General features: G+C 39.1%; 1 protein-coding gene across 3 annotated transcripts in view; it reads left to right on the top strand.

The window, feature by feature from the left end:
• The window catches only part of prkar1b (protein kinase, cAMP-dependent, regulatory, type I, beta), a 159,496-nt gene that overhangs the window by 102,204 nt on the left and 35,699 nt on the right, over nt 1-21,593 (top strand). For all 3 annotated transcript variants that reach the window (XM_059979029.1, XM_059979032.1, XM_059979031.1), the window contains 3 exons: nt 8,052-8,098; nt 11,801-11,959; nt 21,083-21,143. In XM_059979029.1, the coding sequence (XP_059835012.1) occupies nt 8,052-8,098; nt 11,801-11,959; nt 21,083-21,143 (267 nt within the window). The remainder of the gene's footprint in view (nt 1-8,051; nt 8,099-11,800; nt 11,960-21,082; nt 21,144-21,593) is intronic.

The raw sequence follows: 21,593 nt of genomic DNA, 5'->3' as shown, positions 1-21,593 counted from the left end.
AGCTTGATTCTGCTTGTATGTCAAAGTTCAAAGTAAACTTATTATCTAAGTACATACAGTAAGTGTCACCACATACCACCCTGAGATTCATTTTCTTACAGGCATTCACAGTAAATACAAAGAAACACAATAGAATCAATGAACAAATGCACAAGATGGACAAACACCAGACAACAAACTGAGCAAATAAAAAAAGCAAAATAATAATAAAAAATGAATAAACAATAAATAATGAGAACATGAGATGAAGAATCCTTGAAAGTGTGTTCAGTTTAGTGGGAACATTTCGGTGGTGGGATTAGTAAAACTGAGTGGCATTATCCCCTCTGGTTCAAGAGCCTAATAGTTGGTCTAATGGCCATACGGGATTTGGTTTTCTAATCTGGTGATAAACCATGCTGAATACAAAAGGAAATGAGGGACAAAGGGTGATAATAAATGAAGATGCTCACTTGGACAAAGCCATGTAATAGTGTGATTACAGCAGCAGCTCAAGGGCTGAGTGATATCTGGTGAGTGACTTGCCAGTTTATTTCCCATAGTTTTTCCTCCGTTTGAGCATGGTACAGAGGAATAATCTCTGCTCTCCATTTATTTGAATGTGCTCAGAAAGTTTGCTGCTCTCCAAGGCACAGCAGCCTGCTTAATCGGTATCCTTAAATACTCCCACTTTTCCTCACCACAAAGTTACAGTAAGCTTAATGCAATGAAGAAAGAAAACATGGAAGCACCCTTACTTCCTTAAAAGTTTGCAAAGATTTGGCATGACATCTAAAACTTTGACAAATCTCTGTAAATCTGTGAGGAAGGTATTTTCACTGGCTGAATCACAGCCTGCTATAGAAACCCCAGTGCCCTTGAATGGCAGATCCTACAAAAAGTAGCTGTCATGGGTAAGGCCTTGCCCAACATTGAGAACACCTACTTGGACCCTTGTCGCCGGAAAGCAACATCCATCATCAGGGATGGCACAGCTCAGGACATGCTCCTTTGTTGCTGCTGCCATCAGGAAGTAGGTACAGGAGCCTCAAGACTCACACCACCAGGTTCAGAAACGGTTGCTACCCCTGAACCATCAGGCTGTTGAACCAGTGGGGATAACTTCACCAAACTTCACTCACCCAACATTGAATTGTTCCCATAACCAATGGACTCACTTTCAAGGACCATTCATCTCACTTTCTCAATATTTATTGCTTATATATTGTTACTTTTTTGTATTTGCACAGTGTATCTTTTGCACATTGGTTGTTTGTTCATTTTGTTGGGTGCAGTCTTTCATTGATTCTTTTGTGGTTATTGGATTTATTGAGTGTGCCTGCAAGAGAATGACTCTTAGGGTTGTATATGGTGATATATATGTAATTTGATAATAAATTTACTTTGAACTTTGAATGTTTGATGTAAGGGACTCATTGCAGCATCAGCCAAAATATCCTTGATAACGTGAACCAAACTCCCGGCCACTATCCCTCCGAAAGTTAAGGGCAACATTACTCCATATATCACACCACTCTGAAAATCAAATTACCATTTCGTTTCCTATCACTGCATCAAAGTTCTGGAACTCCCTACCTTGGGGGCACCTTCCAACTTGTACTGCAGTAATTCCGGCAGGTGATCTGTCACCATCTTTTATAGGCAATTAAGAAAGCATCCACATCCTGTGAACTTTTTAATTTAAAAAAGGTGTGTCAAATGTAAGTAGATTTTGAATAAATTGTGTGGATTATTTTACAGAGATGATGAGATTAAAATGATTGATGCTGTATCAGCCACCAGCCCCCACACCACATAATTATTTCATCTCCCTTTTTTTTATCACTGGCTTTCTTTCTCTGTCCCGTCACTCAAATTTCAATAATAACACAGTTGTATTTATCGCACTTTCATCAGACGTACTCTGACATCTTGCCAGACAACTCGTTGAGTTTGGAGAAAATGGGAGGAGCCGAAGGAGGAATTCTGCCAGCCAGAGGAGGGTGGTAGTGGAAGGGAACTGGTTGGGTCTTTTGTCGAGAAAGTAGTGGAGAGCTTTAAGGACTAGATTGATGGGGGATAGAAGTGTATCGAGACTGGACATCCATGGTGAAAGTGAGGTTATCAGGGCCAGGGAACTGATAATTGTTGAGAAGGTAGAGAGCATGTGAAGTGTAGTGGATATATGTGGGAAGGGTCTGAACCAAGTGGGATAGAATAGATTCAGGGTATGCAGATACGAGTTCAGAGGGGCAAGAGCAGGCAGAGACAATCAGGTTTGTGGATCTTGGGTAGGACCTTGAAATGAGCAGTGTGGGTTAAGGGAACTGTGAGTTTGGTGGCAGTGGATGGGAGATCTCCAGAATTGATGAGATTGGTGATGGTGTGGGAGACAGTGGCCTTATGGTCTGGAGTGGGGTCCTTTTCAAGGGGTAGGTAAGAGGGAGGTATCTGAGAGTTGCTGCCTGGCCTCAGCCAGATAGAGGTCCATCCACCACACTGTAACAGCACCCCTTTGTCTGCAGGTTTGATGGGGAGGTTGAGATTGGTGCGGAGAGAATGAAAAACAGTGCGTTCAGAGAGGGTACGGCTTGAGAGGGAGAGATCAATGCTGAAGTCGAGCCAGTTGATGTCTTATCGGCAGTGAGATACAGAATACTGTCAATAGGCAATTTTGAAACATAAACAGTAACATTGGAAAGTACTTCCACTATTTGGCAATGTGAAGAATACATGTGCTGGCATATGAGAATCTTGGCTTTATAAATAAGTTTTACTAAACAAAGGAAATTACAGTGAATCTTTAAAACAATTATGTATTTATGAATGAAGCATTGTATCTAATTTTAGACCACACAATTTGGAAGATATAACTACTTTCTAGTCAGAATGTATAAAAGCACAACACAAAAATAGGTCCTTTGACCTACATTATCTGTTCCAAACACTATGCCTTATTAAACTAGATCTCTTTTGCCTGCACAGAATCCGTATAAGATATAGAAGCAGAAGTAGGCCATATCCCTCCATTTCCTGCATATTACTTAAAAAGTTCCTTAAATACCACTATCGTATCTGCTTCCATCACAATGCCTGGCAGCCTGTTCCTGGCACCCACCAATCTGCATTTTAAAAATTCTCTGTACATCGCCTTTTATTGCATTCCTCATGTTGTCCTCTTGTATATGATACTTCAACCCTGGGGATAAAGATTCTAACTGTCTGCTCTATTTGTGGTTCTTACAAGTTTCCTCCATAGCCTCTGACACTCTAGAGAAAATCACCCAAGTTTGACCAACCTCTCCTTTTAGCTAATATCCTCTATATCCAGGCAATGAATTGGTAAGCCTCTTCAATACTCTTCCCAAGGTTTCCATTTCCTTCCTTTAATGAGGTGAACAGAAATGCATGAAGGTTGATTGGCTTCGGTTACATGGAAAGATGGAAAAACGTGAGACTATTCTTATTGAAACAAAAATCTTGGGGAGAGATTTGATAGAAGCATTCAAAATCCTTAAGAGTTTGATAGAATATATAAATTTCCATTGACACTGTGATGAGTAATCAGAAGATATCAATTGACAAAAATAATCTAAACCACAGAAATAAAAGGGAGGAAATTTTTGTTATGATCCATATTGTGCTGCTTGGAAATGTTAGAGAAAGGAGATTTAAACATAGAAACATAGAAAGTAGGTGCAGGAGTAGGCCATTTGGCCCTTCGAGTTTGCACTGCCATTCAGTATGATCATGGCTGATCATCCAACTCAGAACCCTGTACCTGCTTTCTCTCCATACCCCCTGATCCCTTTAGCCACAAGGGCCATATCTAACTTCCTCTTAAATATAGCCAATGAACCAACCTCAACTGTTTCCTGTGGCAGAGAATTCCACAGATTCACCACTCTCTGTGTGAAGAAGTTTTTCCTCATCTCGGTCCTAAAAAGCTTCCCCTTTATCCTTAAACTGTGACCCTCGTTCTGGACTTCCCCAACATCGGAAACAATCTTCCAGCATCTAGCCTGTCCAATCCCTTTAGAATTTTATACGTTTCAATAAGATCCCCCCTCAATCTTCTAAGTTCCAGTGAGTATAAGCCTAGTCGATACAGTCTTTCTTCATATGAAAGTCCAGCCATCCCAGGAATCAATCTGGTGAACCTTCTCTGTACTCCCTCTATGGCAAGAATGTCTTTCCTCAGATTAGGGAACCAAAACTTCACACAATATTCCAGGTGTGGTCTCACCAAGGCCTTGTACAACTGCAGTAGAACCACCCTGCTCCTGTACTCAAATCCTTTTGCTATGAATGCCGACATACCATTTGCCTTTTTCACCGCCTGCTGTACCTGCATGCCCACCTTCAATGACTGATGTATAATGACACCCAGGTCTCGTTGCACCTCCCCTTTTCCTAATCGGCCACTGTTCAGATAATAATCTGTTTTACTGTTCTTGCAACCAAAGTGGATAACCTCACATTTAACCACATTAAATTGCATCTGCCATGAATTTGCCCACTCACCTAAACTATCCAAGTCACCCTGCATCCTCTTTGCATCCTCCTCACAGCTAACACCGCCACCCAGCTTCGTGTCATCCGCAAACTTGGAGATGCTGCATTTAATTCCCTTGTCTAGATCATTAATATATATTGTAAACAACTGGGTTCCCAGCACTGAGCCTTGCGGTACCCCACTAGTCACTGCCTGCCATTCTGAAAAGGTCCCGTTTACTCCCACTCTTTGCTTCCTGTCTGCCAACCAATTCTCTATCCACATAAATACCATACCCCCAATACCGTGTGCTTTAAGTTTGCACACTAATCTCCTGTGTGGGACCTTGTCAAAAGCCTTTTGAAAATCTAAATATACCACATCCACTGGTTCTCCCCATCCACTCTACTAGTTACATCTTCAAAAAATTCTATAAGATTCATCAGACATGATTTTCCTTTCACAAATCCATGCTGACTTTGTCGATGATTTCGCCTCTTTCCAAATGTGCTGTTATCACATCTTTGATAACCGACTCTAGCATTTTCCCCACCACCGATGTCAGACTAACTATAATTACCCGGTTTCTCTCTCCCTCCTTTTTTAAAAAGTGGGGTTACATTAGCCACCCTCCAATCCTCAGGAACTAATGCAGAATCTAAGGAGTTTTGAAAAATTATCACTAATGCATCCACTATTTCTTGAGCTACTTCATTAAGCACTCTGGGATGCAGACCATCTGGCCCTGGGGATTTATCTGCCTTTAATCCCTTCAATTTACCTAACACCACTTCCCTACTACCATGTATTTTCCTCAGTTCCTCCATCTCACTAGACCCTTGGTCCCTTACTATTTCGTGAAGATTATTTATGTCCCCCTTAGTGAAGACAGAACCAAAGTAGTTATTCAGTTAGTCTGCCATGTCTTTGTTCCCTATGATTAATTCACCTGTTTCTGACTGTAAAGGACCTACATTTGTCTTGACCAATCTTTTTCTTTTCATGTATCTATAAAAGCTTTTACAGTCAGTTTTTATGTTCCCTGCCAGCTTTCTCTCATAATCTTTTTTCCCTTTCCTAATTAAGCCCTTTGTCCTCCTCTGCTGGTCTCTGAATTTCTCCCAGTCCTCAGGTGTGCCGCTTTTTTTGCTAATTTATATGTTTCTTCTTTGGACTTGATACTATCCCTAATTTCCCTTGTCAGCCACGGGTGCACTACCTTCCCTGGTTTATTGTTTTGCCAAACTGGGATGAACAATTGTTGTAGTTCATCCATGCTATCTTTAAATGCTTGCCATTGCATATCCACCGTCAACCCTTTAAGTATCATTTGCCAGTCTATCTTAGCTAATTCATGTCTCATACCTTCAAAGTTACCCTTCTTTAATTTCAGAACCTTTGTTTCTGAATTAACTATGTCTCTCTCCATGTTAATGAAGAATTCCACCATATTATGGTCACTCTTACCCAAGGGGCCTCGCACGACAAGATTTCTAACTAACCTTTTCTCATTGCTCAATACCCAATCTAGAATGGCCTGCTCTCTAGTTGGTTCCTCGACATGTTGGTTCAGAAAACCATCCCGTATACATTCCAAGAAATCCTCTTCCTCAGCACCCTTACCAATTTGGTTCACCCAATCTATATATAGATTGAAGTCATCCATTATAACTACTGTTCCTGTATTGCATGCATTTCTAATTTCCTGTTTAATGCCATCGCCAACCTCACTACTACTGTTAGGTGGCCTGTACACAACTCCCACCAGCATTTTCTGCCCCTTAGTGTTATGCAGCTCTACCCATATCGATTCCACATCCTCCAGGCCTACGTCCTTCCTTTCTATTGCGTTAATCTCCTCTCTAACCAGCAATGCTACCTCACCTCCTTTTCTTTCCTGTCTATCCCTCCTGAATATTGAATATCTCTGGATGTTGAGCTCCCATCCTTGGTCACCCTAGAGCCATGTCTCTGTGATCCCAACTATATCATATTCATTAATAATTATCTGCACATTTAATTCATCCACCTTGTTACGAGTGCTCCTCACATTGACACACAAAGCCTTCAGCCTTGTTTTTACAACACTCTTAGCCCTTATACAATTATGTTGAAAAGTGGCCCTTTTTGCTTTTTGCCCTGGATTTGCCTGCCTGCCATTTTTACTTTTCACCTTGCTACTTTTTGCTTCTACCCTCATTTTACACCCCTCTGTCTCTCTGCACTTGTTCCCATCCCCCTGCCACACTAGTTTAAGGCCTCCTGAACAGCAGTAGCAAACACTCCCCCAGGACATTGGTTCCAGTCCAGCCCAGGTGCAGACCGTCCTGTTTATACCGGTCCCACCTCCCCCAGAACTGGTTCCAGTGCCCCAGAAATTTGAATCCCTCCCCCTTGCACCATTTTTCAAGCCACGTATTCATCTGAAATATCCTCCTATTTCTACTCTGACTAGCACGTGGCACTGGTAGTAATCCAGAGATTATTACCTTTGTAGTCCTACTTTTTAGTTTATCTCCTAACTCCCTAAATTCACCTTGTTAGGACCTCATCCCGTTTTTTACCTATATCGTTGGTACCTATGTGCACCACGACCACTGGCTGTTCACCCTCCCATTCCAGAATGTCCTGCAGCCGCTCAGAGACATCCTTGACCCTTGCACCAGGGAGGCAACATACCATCCTGGACTCCCGTTTGCAGCCGCAGAAATGCCTATCTATTCCCCTTACAATTGAATCCCCTATCTCTATAGCTCTCCCACTCCTTTTCCTTCCCTCCTGTGCTGCAGAGCCACCCATGGTTTAAGATTTGCGAGCATGCATAAAAAGTTTTGAGTCAGGCAAATCAACTTTCAAAGAGCTGGCACAGGTACAGTGAACTAAGGGATGTATTTCTTGTGTTCTTTCTCTCCTATTATTGTATGATTCAAATGTACCTTCACAAACATTTGCTGAGATGTATTTTCTTCCAGTGGTTATTAGAAGCAAAAATAAGTAGGTACAAGGACTTTTCTATTTCATCCTACAACTGCAGTATCCTCCCACCAACGGGCAAAAATATCTCAATGTTGTTGTAGAATAAAAGAAATTTAGACATTTAGAAACATTGACATTTGAGGCTAAATAGATTTCATGAGTTTAAATCCTGAATATAAATGAAAAGGAGAAGTAGCCTTGTGATTGAGCTACTCAACAAAGTACTGGTACTTGAAAAGATGGGGCTAAGTGGAGGGTGGATTAGGCAGTCTTAACAAATCTGGCAACTATAAAGCTCTTCTTTTGAAAGATCAGAGCCTGTGAACTTGAGTAAGGACTTCAGAGACTCTTGGTTTCCATGTCAAAAAATAATTTATCTATGAAACTTGAGAGAGAGGATTTTTTTCTTCAGATAAAGAGTAGGTCTTAAAATATTCTTAATGCTTGTCAAGAAATTCTTTAGCTTGTTACTGCATGTAGTCTTTTGACATAACAACTAAAACATCCTAAAGTGCAGTCTTTTGTGAAGAGAATTATTGACTTAAACTCTGTAACTTAAACTTAATTTAAAGTATATTGTATTTGTTATTTCTGTTACCAGGTGATGAGGGTGACAACTTCTATGTAATCGATCAGGGTGAAGTTGATGTAAGTGTTTGAAATATTGTGGTTTTTTAATGGTTTTCTATTTTCATTTTAGGGTAAGGATATGTGATGCAAATTAAGATATTATATGCAAATAAACACAATTTAATGGCATTGATGAATGCCTGTAGGCATTACGGACCTCCACAGAGATGACCTTCACTAAATACGATGCACCTGTTTTGTCAGGGTAATCTATTGATGGTGTAGTAATTTACTGCAAAGAAACACTTTAACATCTGATCGCTTGCTGTAGCTCCCTCACATCAGTGTCTGTTAAAGCCACAACGTAGTGCCCGAGGCTATTTGTTCCAGGTGCTTTATTTGCTTGTTTAATTGTGTGAAATGAGATCAGCTCAAATGAAAATGGACTGGCCTGTTTGTACATAAGCCTATTTAGAAGCCATAGAGCTATAAATTGGTCTGATATATTGTACAAAGCTGGTTACTTTAATTATAATCACAATGTTAGAAAATAATTAGGTGATTTGCACTTCTATCATGATGTAAGTTTGTTTTATGTTAACTAAAGTTCAAAGTTCAAATTTATTATCGAAGTATGTATATCATATACAACTTTGAGATTCATCTTCTTGCAGGCACAAAACAAAGAAACACAATAGAATCCACAGGAAAATACACACAACAAAGACTGTCAAACATCCAGTGTACAAATCATGAGGACAAAAAGAGGACAAATCATGCAACTAGTAAACAGAAAGCAAATTTCTGTACAGCAAATATCATGATCCATCTGCCTCACTTTTTGCCTTCATATCTGATTGAAACATCAGTAATGGAATTTTTGACTAAGAAGAATTTCTCAATTAGTTCATAACACTCAGTATGAGGGATGGAACATGTCAGTGGTATAGATTGTTCAGAACCAAAATTCTAAGCCTGCTTTTCCTATCAAGCATGTCCCAACTAGGTTTCAAATTGCTAATATCTTGTATCATAAAGTTTTATTCTTCTTGCATCTGAATGAATCAATGCTAATCCTGAGAAGCCAGCTTCATAAACAATTTGAAAGTAACCTTTTCAAATAAAGCCTGTGTCCTCTGGACCAGTTGAAACAATTTGTTTTGAGAACAAAATTAGTAGCAGCAAAAGAAGCCGTTGTCCTTTTATGCTTGCTCTGCAATTCAGCAAGCTCATGCCTCATCTTTCACTGTGAGAAAAAACCTTCATTCCCTTAATTCTTTTAATAAAATATATATCTTGGTGTTAAATGTAATTTGCAAATGAACTACCACTGCCTACTTGGTGAATAAATTCAATTTATCACTGTACCAAATGTCTATTCCCCTAACACTATGAACCGTGATTCTGACACTTAACAAAAGGTAAACATAATTTTTACACATACCCTGCCAACCCTCATAAGAGTTTTGAAAGTTTAAATTAGATCATAACTCATTCTTACCTCAAAAAAGTTTAAATCAGGTCTACTTAATCTCTCCTGAAATAATGAAAATGCCATCCCAGGAATCAGTCTGATAAAGCTTTGCTGCACTTGGTCTTTGCAAATGTATCTTTCCTTGATGTAGACTCTGGAACTATATACAATGTTCCAGATGTGGTTTCACTAGTTCCATATAAAAGTGGAGCAAAACATCTCTACTTTGTACCTAAATTGGTTCTTATTACAAAAGGATTTATCATTTGAACTTTAAAATTGCTTACTGTACCTGTATACTAGCTTTCAGTTACTTATTTTACAAGGACCTCCAACTGCCCCTAAACAACACCTTCCAGTCTCTCACCAGTTTAAATATTTCTATTTTTTAACAAAGTGGATGACCTCACATTTCTCCACATTATCGTCAATCTGTTGTGTCATTGCTGGTTCACTTGTCTGTAACACACCTTGATGCATCCTCCTCACTATCTACACTGCCATACATCATCTTATCATTGGCAAACTCAGCACTTGGAGGAGGAGATCAAGTTATTGTTAAAGATTGCTAGGAGCTGAGGCCCTGTAGCACCCCACTTTTCAGAACCTCCCAGCCCAAAGATAATGTTTATTTATGTTTCTATTTTTCTGTCAGTTAGACACTCTCATCAGTATATTGACCCCAGTATATTTCACGTAATTTCTAATTAATGGCTCTCATGCAGTACCTTTATCGAAGACCTTCTTAAAATCCAATTATCTATATCATCTGGTTTACCCTTAATTAATTCCACTTGTTAAATCTCCAAAATATTCTTAACGGATTAGACAAAGATGATTTCGCTTTGGAACAATGTTGACTCTCACCAGTCCTGTTATTATGTTTTAAATGCAGTGTTACCACATCCTTTGTAATCATTCCCAGCTTTGTAAATCCCACTAATGTCAGGTTAACAGTTCCCATTTTTCCTCCTCTTAAGTAGTGGGGTTACATTTGTTATCTCCCAATCTGTGAGAACTGTTCTAGAATACATAGAAGATGACAGCCAGTGCATCCATTATCTCTTTCACCACCACCATCAAATTGTCATCAGCGCCTGGAGATTTATCACTGTCCAGTCCTACTAATTTCTCCAGTATTTTTTTTAAACTAATGCTTAATCTCTTTGAACTCCTCATTTTACTGTAGACCTGCAGCATTAACTATTTCCAGAAGGTCTTCTCTCTCTTGTGAAGATCAACACAAAATATTTGTTTTTGTCATTTCCTTATTCCCCAATATAATTTTTCTCAACCTAATTGTCTCACTGCCTACCTATGTCATTCTTTGTAATTGTTTTTTATTAAACTATAATTTTATCTCTCCTTTCTATTTATTTGGCGATACACTGCAGAGTAGGCCCTCAGAGCCATGCCACCTGACAAAACTGATTAACCCTAAACATTGGATAATTTACAATGACTTATTAACCTAATAGGTATGGCTTTGAACTGTGGGAGGAAACTGGATCATCCAGAGAAAACCCTGAATTCCACAGGGAAGACATACACTCCTTATAGATGGAGCTGGAATTGTACTGTAAACTCTGGAACTCCTCGAGATGTTATAGTTTAAACACTCATTGCTACACTGTTGTGGCACCCTCTTATCAATTTCTTTTGCGCTCTGTCGAACTCTTAAAAATTTTTGGGCTTTCCAGTTTTTTGCTAGTATTAGAGCCTTTTCAAATATATTACAATGTTTTACTTGGTAGATTCAGTTGAACCATTTTCTTTTCGCCAAGTTATCTTCATGCACTTGTATGGACCTGTCCCGCCATCTTGAAATTGCTCCTTTCTTGAAGAAATGCACTTCGTGAGACTGTTTTATAAATAGCATCAGTTCTGTTTGATTATGATTTTTTAAATTAGTTCTTGTTGTTTCAACCATATCAAGAAATGCACAAAGTATCTGGGATTCAATAAAAGTTAGTAGATTAGAACTTTTAAAGCAAGTTGCATTGCAGTAGAAAGGCATCCTTTACCTTGTTCTACCTCAATACACTGTGTAATGATTTGATCTGTATGAACACTATGCAAGACAAGCTTTACACTGTATCTTAGGACATGACTATGATAACCAATTCTGTGCACAACTTGAATGTTTTGTTTATCACTTGCACAAAAAAATCATTAGACCATTATGACTTTATTCTGTTTTGCACCAGTACCCTTCCCCCTCCCCATTTTCCCCTGGCAAAGATTATCCAGGATAAAAAAGAAGACCATGGACATCAGTGTTGACAAATTGTTTTATTTTTGCCTAGGTCTATGTCAATGGAGAATGGGTTACAAACATTGGAGAAGGAGGTAGTTTTGGAGAACTTGCACTGATCTATGGCACTCCAAGAGCAGCAACTGTCAAGGCCAAGACAGATCTCAAACTGTGGGGAATTGACAGGGATAGCTATAGACGCATTCTAATGGTCTGTATTATGTTAATAATATCCATTTGCAATTCTTTTTGAATTGATTAATAATTGCATATAAAAATATTTTTCTATTGTTCTAAAACTGGACATTGAACAGTTCTTTAGGAACCATACCACATCTTAAACAAGTTCTTGAAATCAGTAAAACTTTTTGTATACACACAGAATTTAGTATCAGAAAATGATGGCCTATGAATAGGACATTCAGTCCATTATGTCCATGTCATCCAAAAATTGATCCTTTTTGTTTACTCCCAGTTCTTGGTCCATAATCTTTAAAATTATGTTTCTGTGAGCATCTTTCCAGATGATTTTTTTTTATATACTGAGGGATCTGCTTCCACATTCATTCATTTAGAAGGTGAGTTTCTAGAACCCAGTACTTCGTGGGTGAATTTATTTTCTTGAAAGCCCCTTTATTCCATTCAACTATTAACTGAAACTGAAATACCAGGGGAAAGTCATCTTTTAAGTCTAAAACTTTAATCATCTTGATTTAATTTCTCCTCAGGCTCCTTGATTTCATGGTACCATAGTGGTTATTTAGTTAGCCTATTATAATTTTAACATTATAGTTAAAGCTACTGCAATAATGTTGTTTTCACACAGAGTAATGTATGAGTGAAATCTATCTGATTATCTAATTCGCAAATGCCATTTTGCGGTTGCTTTGAATTTATAGGTTTGATAAAACACAAAGCAAATTGCTACACTACATCAAACATTCAAAAGTAATTTGTCAGGTTTTGTACTTTTTTGTGAAACATTTACTGTGAGCATTTCGATTAGAATAGAAGCAACAAACTGAATAAATCCTTTGAGATAAATATGAATGTTTCCACTGCCTCAGTTACCCTTTGAGCAAGTTCCAGGGCACCAGTGCCCTTGTGGTGATTTCCTGCTCGTCCTCTAAAAGCTTCTCTAAACTTTTTATAAATGAACATAGATTTGTTCATGGACTCCGTGCTTAATGGTATTGATCCATAGCATTAAAAAGATTGGGGAACCCTTGGACTAGATTAAAAGACATTTGAATAAGTACATTGATCAGAAAGGTTCAGAAGGATATGGGCCAAACACCTACAAAGGTGACTACCTTAGTTGGGCACCTTGCATAGATGAGTTGGGCCAAAGGGCCTTTTTCTGTGTTGTATCGCTCTGTGTAAATATTTGTCATTAATAGCAGATTTCTCATTGTTGAATGGCAACTTCCTTCCAATGAGATTGCATAATCAAAATAGAATAAGATATAGGACCAGAATTGGGCCATTTGGCTCATCAAGTCTGCTCCATTTCATCATGGCTGATCCACTTTCCCTGTCAGCCCCAGTCTCCTGCCTTCACCCTGTATTCCTTCATGCCCTGATTAATCAAGATTCTATTAACCTCTGCCTTAAATATAACCAATGATTTGGCTTCCACAGCCACCTGTGGCAACAAATTCCAGATTCACCACTTTCTGGCTAAAGAAATTCCTCCTTATCTCCATTCTAAAAGGATATCCTTCTATTCGACTTTCCCTCCATTTGAAGCATTTTCTCTACATCCACTCTTTTGAGGCCTTTTAACATTTGATAAGTTTCAATGAGGTCATCCCTCATTCTTCTGAATTCCGGTGAGTAGAGGCCCAGAGCCATCAAACACTCCTCGTATGACATGCCTTTCAATCCCAGAATCACTTTCGTGAACCTGCTTTGGACCCTCTCCAATGTCAGCACATTCTTCCTTAGATAACTGCTCACAATACTCCAAGTGAAGCCTCACCAGGGCTTTATAAAGCCTTAATGTTACATCCCTGGTTTTATATTCTAGTCCTCTCGAAATGAATGTTGACGTCACATCTGCCTTCCTCACGAGCCTATTTGTTTACTTGTTTGTTTCTTTAGACTGTTTCTTGGAACTAGTTAATGTTCAGATAATTGTCACCTTTTCTAATTATACCTAATAATTGTATTAAATTTCAAATCATAGTGGTAAAATTTTATTGATTTATGCCAATGCATTTTTCTCTCTGGTATTTTGGTCTTGAGGTTTGCTGGTGTAGTCTTATACTTTGCAAGTTAAATGGCTTATGCTGTACAAGGGAGGTTTTCAAAGTAAGTTTATTATCAAAGTATATAAATGTCGCCATATACAACCCTGAGATCTATTTTCTTGCAGACACACTCAGTAAATCCATAATGAATAGTCACCATAACAGAATTAATGAAAGACCAGACCAGCTTGGGTGTTCAAAGGACAACAAACTGCAAATACAAAAGAAAGAAGGAATAATTAATAAATAAATAAACAAAAAACATCAAGAACATGAGATGAAAGTGAGTCCAGAGGTGTGGGAGTATTTCATTGATAGAGCAAGTAAAATTTAAATTTAAAGGAATATTTGGCAAAGTTTTGAATAGTTAACACAGAGAAAAGCTAATTAACAAGAATTTAAGAGCTGTTTGACTTCCCCCCCCAAGAAAGTGTAAGGGAAGACATTTGCATTTGTAACTTTTTCACTCTATTTCATAAGCACAGTGAATGAATACTGAAAGCAAATAACCTTTGCATGGTATCAAGTTCAAACTAGGTTTTTTTTAAGTTTCAAAATGTTTTCAGGCCAAAACAAAAGTTTGTTAACTTATTGTTAACACTTTCTAATTCTAGGTAAATGGCAGCTAGTTCGAGGATACTGGCCTTCATCAGGCAGAACACTGAGTGTAGGAGTTGGGTGGAACATTATGTTTGCCACTGTACAAGTTGTTGGTGAGGCCACATTTGGAGTACTGTGGTAAACTGTCATAGAAAAGATGTGGCTAAACTAGAAAGAGTGGAGAAAAGTTTTATGTGGATGTTGCCCATTATAGGGAGAGGTTGGCCAGGCCCAAGTCTATATTCTTTGGAACATTGGAGAATAAGGGTAAGTTTAGAGGTATTTAAACTTAGGAGAGGTATAGATGCGATGGAAAGTAAGTGCTTTCTCCAAGGTAGAGGAATCCAAAATTAGATTTGGGGTGAAAGAGAACACTTTTGCCCAGGGTAGGGGAATCCAATATTAGACTTAAGGTGAAAGGGGAAAGATTTAAAAGGGACCTGAGTGACAATTTTTTCACACAGATGGTGGTGACTATATTGGATGAGTTGGCAGAAGTAATAGTTAGGCAGGTACAATGGTATTCTTCGAGAGGCAGTTGGACCAGTACATGGAAGGGAAGGGCTTAGAGCAGGGGTTCCTAACCATTTTTATGCATGGACCAGTACTATTAAGCAAGGAGTCCATGGACACTCAACCCCTTGGCTTAGAGGGATTTGACTGGAAATTAAAATGAGCTGGGTGGGCACTAAGGTCAGCATGGACTGATTGATCTGAAAGGCCTGTATCTGTGCTGTATTGCTCTATGACTCATAAACTCATTTGACCAATTAATAAAATCCAACATGTAATTATTAACATTTTCTAAATTTGCAAAAAACACACTTGAATCTTTTGTTTAGAATTCAGCTTTTTGTTCATGAGTTTTGAATGTGTTAGTATTGAAAGCACCTGATTAAACAGGAATCATTTGAAAAAGCAAAGAATTTTTGTTCACGCTTTCTGTTATGGGGCAGAATATGATTGGAGGAAGATAAATACTAAATTATTGTATTCTCAAAAATAAATTCCAAGGACAATTCCTTAACTTTGCTTTCCTCTTTGTCCAGGGGGTGGGGGTATCTCATCAGCACTTCAGCGAAGGAATATCGATTGGAGTTTTGGGTATATTATATGAACTGTCTTCCATTCAGTCAGTGGTATCCTGGCAAGGTCTAGAAAGAAAAAAGTATGGGAAAGGATATAATTGAAATGGACTAAAGAGATAGTATTTGAAGAAGTTCTTAAATTGCTGCATCTCTCTGACTCACTTTCAAAAGAGGAATTGCTGTTAGTCAGTCCAAGTAGCCCAAGGCTCTACTATCAATGTTTGAGTAAAGGAAGGAAGGTATGCACATCACACCAGAATTAAGAGGTGATGTTGGTGGCTGGGGCTTTTGGAGGGAGAATGGGTTTAAGGTTATAGGAATTTACAGAGAAAGGTTAGGTGAAGCTATGCACGGAAGTTAAGAGAAGCATATCAAATTTAGTGCTTTTGGAAACTCAAGCTTATCCAAGAGCCACAGAAAAATTAGCAGCAGCAGAGATCTATTCCATTACAACTTGCCACAGAGGAACATCTTCAAAGAGGGAGCTTAACCAATTATCTTGACATACAACAGCATTATGTGTCCCCATCTTTGATATCCTGAGAGTAACCATTAACTAGAAAGCAGACTAGATCAGTAATAAATGCTGTGGCTGCAAGAGTAGAAATTCTACCACCACCCTAATGACCATTCTGCAAATTCTGGCATCAGTGATGACCACATCACAAAAACCATGCTGGGAATCATAAACACAAGAAAGTCTGCAAATGCTGGAAATCCAAAGCAACACACACAAAATGCTGGAAGAATTCAGAAGACCAGGCAACATCTATGGAAATGAATAAACAGTCGATGTTTTGGGCTGAAACCCTTCTTCAGGACTGAAAAGGAAGAGGGAAGATGCCAGATTAAGAAGATGGATGATGAGTGAATGGGACTTTAGTCCAGGACTGGTCATGTACAGCAGGTATTTAGATAAATAGAAAAAAACAGACCTGGGAGACAGAGCATTGGAATAACAAAATGAGGAAGTTATAGAGATACCTGATGTTATAGAAGTGTACATAAGCAGTCCTTCTGTTGGAGAGGATATGGAGATTGAACCATCTTCTGGATTATAATGAACCTGAGACTGTAAGCAGAAACAGATATGCTGGACAAACTCAGCTAGTCAAGCAGCGTCTAATGAAAGAGAAACCACTTGAAGTTTCATCAGAAGGGAAAACAAGAGGATGATGATCTAAGCAGTAGAGAGGATGTGGGAACGTTGGTAATAACGTGAAATGCTGAACAGACACTGAACCGTTGTCTACAGCAGCCTGGGGTCCATGGACCCCTTTCTTAATGGTATTTTTCAGCATGGCTTTGTCAAGGGCAGATCATACCTTACGTTGTGGATACTTCAGAAAGAGTGCAGAGGAAATCTACAAGAATGTTGCCTAGATTGGAGAGTGTGCCTTATGAGAATAGATTGAGTGAACTTGGCCTTTTCTCCTTGGAGTGATGGAGGATGAGAGGTGACCTGATGGAGGTATCTAAGATGATGAGAGGCATTGACAGTGTGTTTAGCCAGAGGCTTTTTCCCCAGGGCTGAAATGGCTAACACGAGGGGGCATAGTTCTAAGGTGCTTGGACATAGGTACAGGGGGGATGTCAGAGTTCGTGCTTTTCACACAAAGAGTGGTGGGTGCGTGGAATGCACTGCCAGCAATGGTTGTAGAGGCAGTTACAATAGGGTCCTTTAAGAGACTCTTAGATAGGTACATGGAGCTTAGAAAAATAGAGGGCAATGTATTAGGGAAATTCTAGGCAGTTTCTAGAGTAGGTTAAATGGTCAGTACAACATTGTGGGCTGAAGAGCCTGTAATGTGCTGTAGATTTCTATGTTTTATGTTCCATGGCATAAAAAAGGTTGCGAGTTCCTGCTCTGTGGAATTGTCTGTGTTGTGAAGTCTGGCTGATGTTGCATCGACATGCCCAGCAGGCTAGAATACACAAGTGGATAAAAATAAGCTGAGGTGAGAGGAATGGCTTGTGCAAATGGCCAGTTCTGATACAAGCTTTATAGATACTGGAGAATTCAATATTGAGTCCTGCAGGTTGCAATGTGAACGGTGAAGAAGGGTTTCATTTCCTGTGCTTCCATTGGGCCTTGTTGTAGCTGTGCAGGTGGCCATAGATACAAGTTAGAGTGGGGATTGAGTGGTGAATGGAAAAAGCAGGCACTCCTGTGTAGAGAACACAGTCATTGCCCAAGCTGCACCAAAAATAGCAGACTAGATTGGAAGAAGGGCAAGTAAATTGTTGCCTCTCCTTGGGTGGGTCGCTAGGTAGTGCAAAGAGGTAAATTCATGAAGCATAGAGGCAGTCTGGGGCATTGTAAGCAGTGGTGCTAATGTAGGTATGGATGTCAGTGCACATTTGATCTGCAGTATCAGGTGCTATTTGTAATCCTAGAAGAAAATTTTGTATAAACATTATTTATGGGCCTTTTTGTCAGCATTTTGAAGCATTGGTCTTTGAGAAGGGGCAACTTTATGGTACAGTTTATGTCCTGAAGAAACTACACTCAGTGGCCACTTTATTACCTTGGAACCTGTGCGGTCTTCTGCTAGAGCCCATCCAGTTCAAGGTTTGGCATGCTCTTCTGCACACCACTGTTGTAACACATGATCATCTGAGTTACTGTTGTCTTCCTGTCAGCTTGAACCATTCTCCCCCGATCCTTCTCATTAGCAAGCTGTTTTTGCTCACAGAACTACCACTCACTGAATGTTTTTTGTTTTCCAAACCATCTTCTGTTAACTGTAGAGCAGGGGAAAAAGGACATAGTGCTTTCCCAGCGCATATGATTAAACTCTTCTCAGGCTTCCACTATCAATTATAACCGATGTTTCAATGATAAACTCTGCCATCTTCTAGGATGATGGCTGGGTATGTCTATACCAGTGGTATTTATACCCCTGTGGTCCATCCCTCCTGATTGGTTAGTCTTCATCCAATCAGGTTTCCGCTCTCCCACCTTGTTTACTATTGAATTCCAGCTCTTACTTTGAGTGAGAGCTTTGGCTTTGTTAAAGTTCTTTTCCTCGAGTTTTATTTCAATGGCTTCCTTTATCAGGCAGCTCCAAAAGCCATGGATGTGGCACAGTAGTTTTGTGCTGTTGAAGTGAATCCTGTGGCTGTTACGAGTGCAGTGTTCTGCTACTGCCATTTTCTTTGGGTAACCCAAACAGATACACCTCCTGTGGTCCTTGATGCAGGTTTTCACTGAGCATTCTGTCTCGGTTAATGGTAGGAGTCCACAGAATAAAAAAGGTTGGAAACACCCCTAGTAGAGACTGTAGTGCGTGCAAATCCTAAGACATCAGTTGTTTCTGAGATACTGAAACCACCCCGTTTGGCGCCAACAATTATTCCATGATTGAAGTCAGTCAGAACACACGTTTTCCTGTTTCTGTTGTTCGGTTTGAACAACAGCTGAACCTCTTGACTATGTCAACATGCTTTTATGCATTGAGTTGCTACCACATGATTGGCTGATTAGATACTTATATTAAGGAGCAGAAAGTACAAGTGTATCAAATAAAATAGCCACTGTGTATAGGTTCAGCAAGGACTATATAGGCCAAAGGGCCTGTTTCTGTGCTGTACTACTCTATGACTCTAGTAATTCCTTACTGCTATAAAATTTTATTCATGAAGTTGCAAATATAGCCTTTATAAGAAGTAATATTTTGCTTAATTTTCTTGTGATGTTTAAAGTATAATGCATGCTTGTTCATCAAAGCCAACACTTATAACCAGGACAATATTTTGAGAATTTTAAAATTTTTTTTAAGTTTTTTAAAAATTCTTGACTAATTATTTTTATAATGTCATAGGTTGTTTCAGCAAATCATTATCAAAATATTTGCCTACCAGTCCACATTATAATTTTGGATAAGAATTGTCTCCCATGATGTTTTTGTACTGTCTGTCCTTTTTGTCTATACCTGAGGCAGTAAACAGTTCTGAGACCTCAGTAATAACCATGTATATGTGCAAAGCTGTGTAGAATAACTAGAGGGTATTCAGGTTCAAAAGAGGAGTATAAGCTGTCAGGTCTCATAACATTTAAAATGTCAGTATTGTGACTATTTGTGATGGTGCTTTATCCCTTTTAGGCTTAAAATAGCAACTGATGGCATACCATGTTTTAAATAAGTATATAAATCTGGCTTAGAATGTGAAGCTTGTACAATCATCCAGATCTTTTTGTATAATTTGCTGACCTGTTTGAGTGAATATAATTGTTCAAATGTACAATTAAAGGTTAGCCAGGCTTCTGGCTTTTGGTGAGTATTAAGTAAAATTTGGTTTTTATCTCGTGGGATACCAGGTGTTTTGTAGATTTCAATTAGTGATTCCTTTTTCCTTTGAATGTAGAAAACTGGTAGTCACGCTGATGATTTATCTAGGATCCCTGTAATTAGGGCTCTTTAGAATGACTGAATAGGTTAAGTTCAATTTTGATGTCTGACTTCTGCAAGGGGTGGGATTGGTGTAGGAGAGTTTCCATTATGTAATTTTGATCTTTTTTTTCCATGTGAACACAAGCTAGTGCACTTGAATCATCATGTGAATTTAATTCATTTGCTTTTAGTAGTTTGAAGTATGCACATGACAGATCATTGGCCCAAAATGGTCTTCAAATACTTATTTATTTAGAGGATACACAGCACAGTAACAGGCCCAATGAGCCACACCCAATTACACCCATATGACCAATTAACCTACTAACCCATTTGTCTTTTGAAAATTTGGGGGGGGGGGAGGGTATCAGAGGACCCAGAAGACACCCTCATGGTCATGGGGAGAATGTACAAACTCCTTACAGAGAGCGGTGGAATTTAATCCAGGTTGTTGATGCTGTAATAGAATTACACTAACCGCTATGCTACCTGCTGCCCAGATAGATATCTTGCAGCAGCTATTGTGTTTATTTTCTAGTTTGGAATTTTTGAATGAAAAAATGGCAGCACAGTATTGTAGTGGTTAGCACAACGCTTTACAGCACAGGTGACCCGGGTACAATTCCCACCACTGCCTGTAAGGGGTTTGTATGTTCTCCCCATGTCCACATGGGTTTCCTCCCAGTGCTCTGGTTTCCTCCCACAATCCAAAGACATAGGTTAATTGGTCATTGTAAATTGTCCCAAGATTAGACAGGATTAAATCGGGGGATTACTGGGCGGTGCAGCTCGAAGGCCCAGAAGGACCTATTCCACTCTGTATCTCAATAAATAAATGCTTATCTTTGAAAAGTAATGCTAGCTGTATTCTTTTTGCTGAGTTCTTGTCCAAAGTACTAAATAGCGCACCAGCAAGTCTCAAGTGCTCAAATGAAAATGAGAGATAACAAATATGGAAATGAGCGGATGCAGTAACATTTTACATTTTCATTTTAAACAGGGTAGCACATTGAGGAAGCGCAAGATGTATGAAGAATTCCTGAGCAAGGTCTCCATTTTGGGTCAGTTGGCAACGATGTTTAACATTAATCTCTGCCACACATGTAGCTTGTCTGAAGTGAAGGCTTCATACCTCGATATTTTGTTAAAGGTCCAAAAAAAAAGCACTTTCCTGTGTCTGACCTCAAGTAGCCCTGCAGCACAACACAAGGAAAGTGAAATGGTTGACATTTTTGGTACTCTGTCATAGATTGAACATCGTGAGTGGAATTTTGTGACTGAACTCTAACCCTCAAGGTATCTAATCCGATTTGAGCTTTTTAATGGAAATAATACACGTAATGGTTTCCTATGTGGATGGGTGGAAAATAGGGTGGTATCAAAATAACGTCATCTGTAATGTTTAGTTATAATCTAATTAAGTGTGAATTGGCACATGAGGAAGATGGTGTTGTATGCTTGTGTACTTTCACATGCCCTAAGCAAACTAAATAGATTTGAATGGATTGAGC

Source organism: Hypanus sabinus, chromosome 9, assembly GCF_030144855.1.
Source record: "Hypanus sabinus isolate sHypSab1 chromosome 9, sHypSab1.hap1, whole genome shotgun sequence".
Taxonomy (NCBI): domain Eukaryota; kingdom Metazoa; phylum Chordata; class Chondrichthyes; order Myliobatiformes; family Dasyatidae; genus Hypanus; species Hypanus sabinus.
The sequence above is the reverse complement of the archived record's forward strand: the minus strand, read 5'-3'. Positions and strand labels throughout refer to the sequence as shown.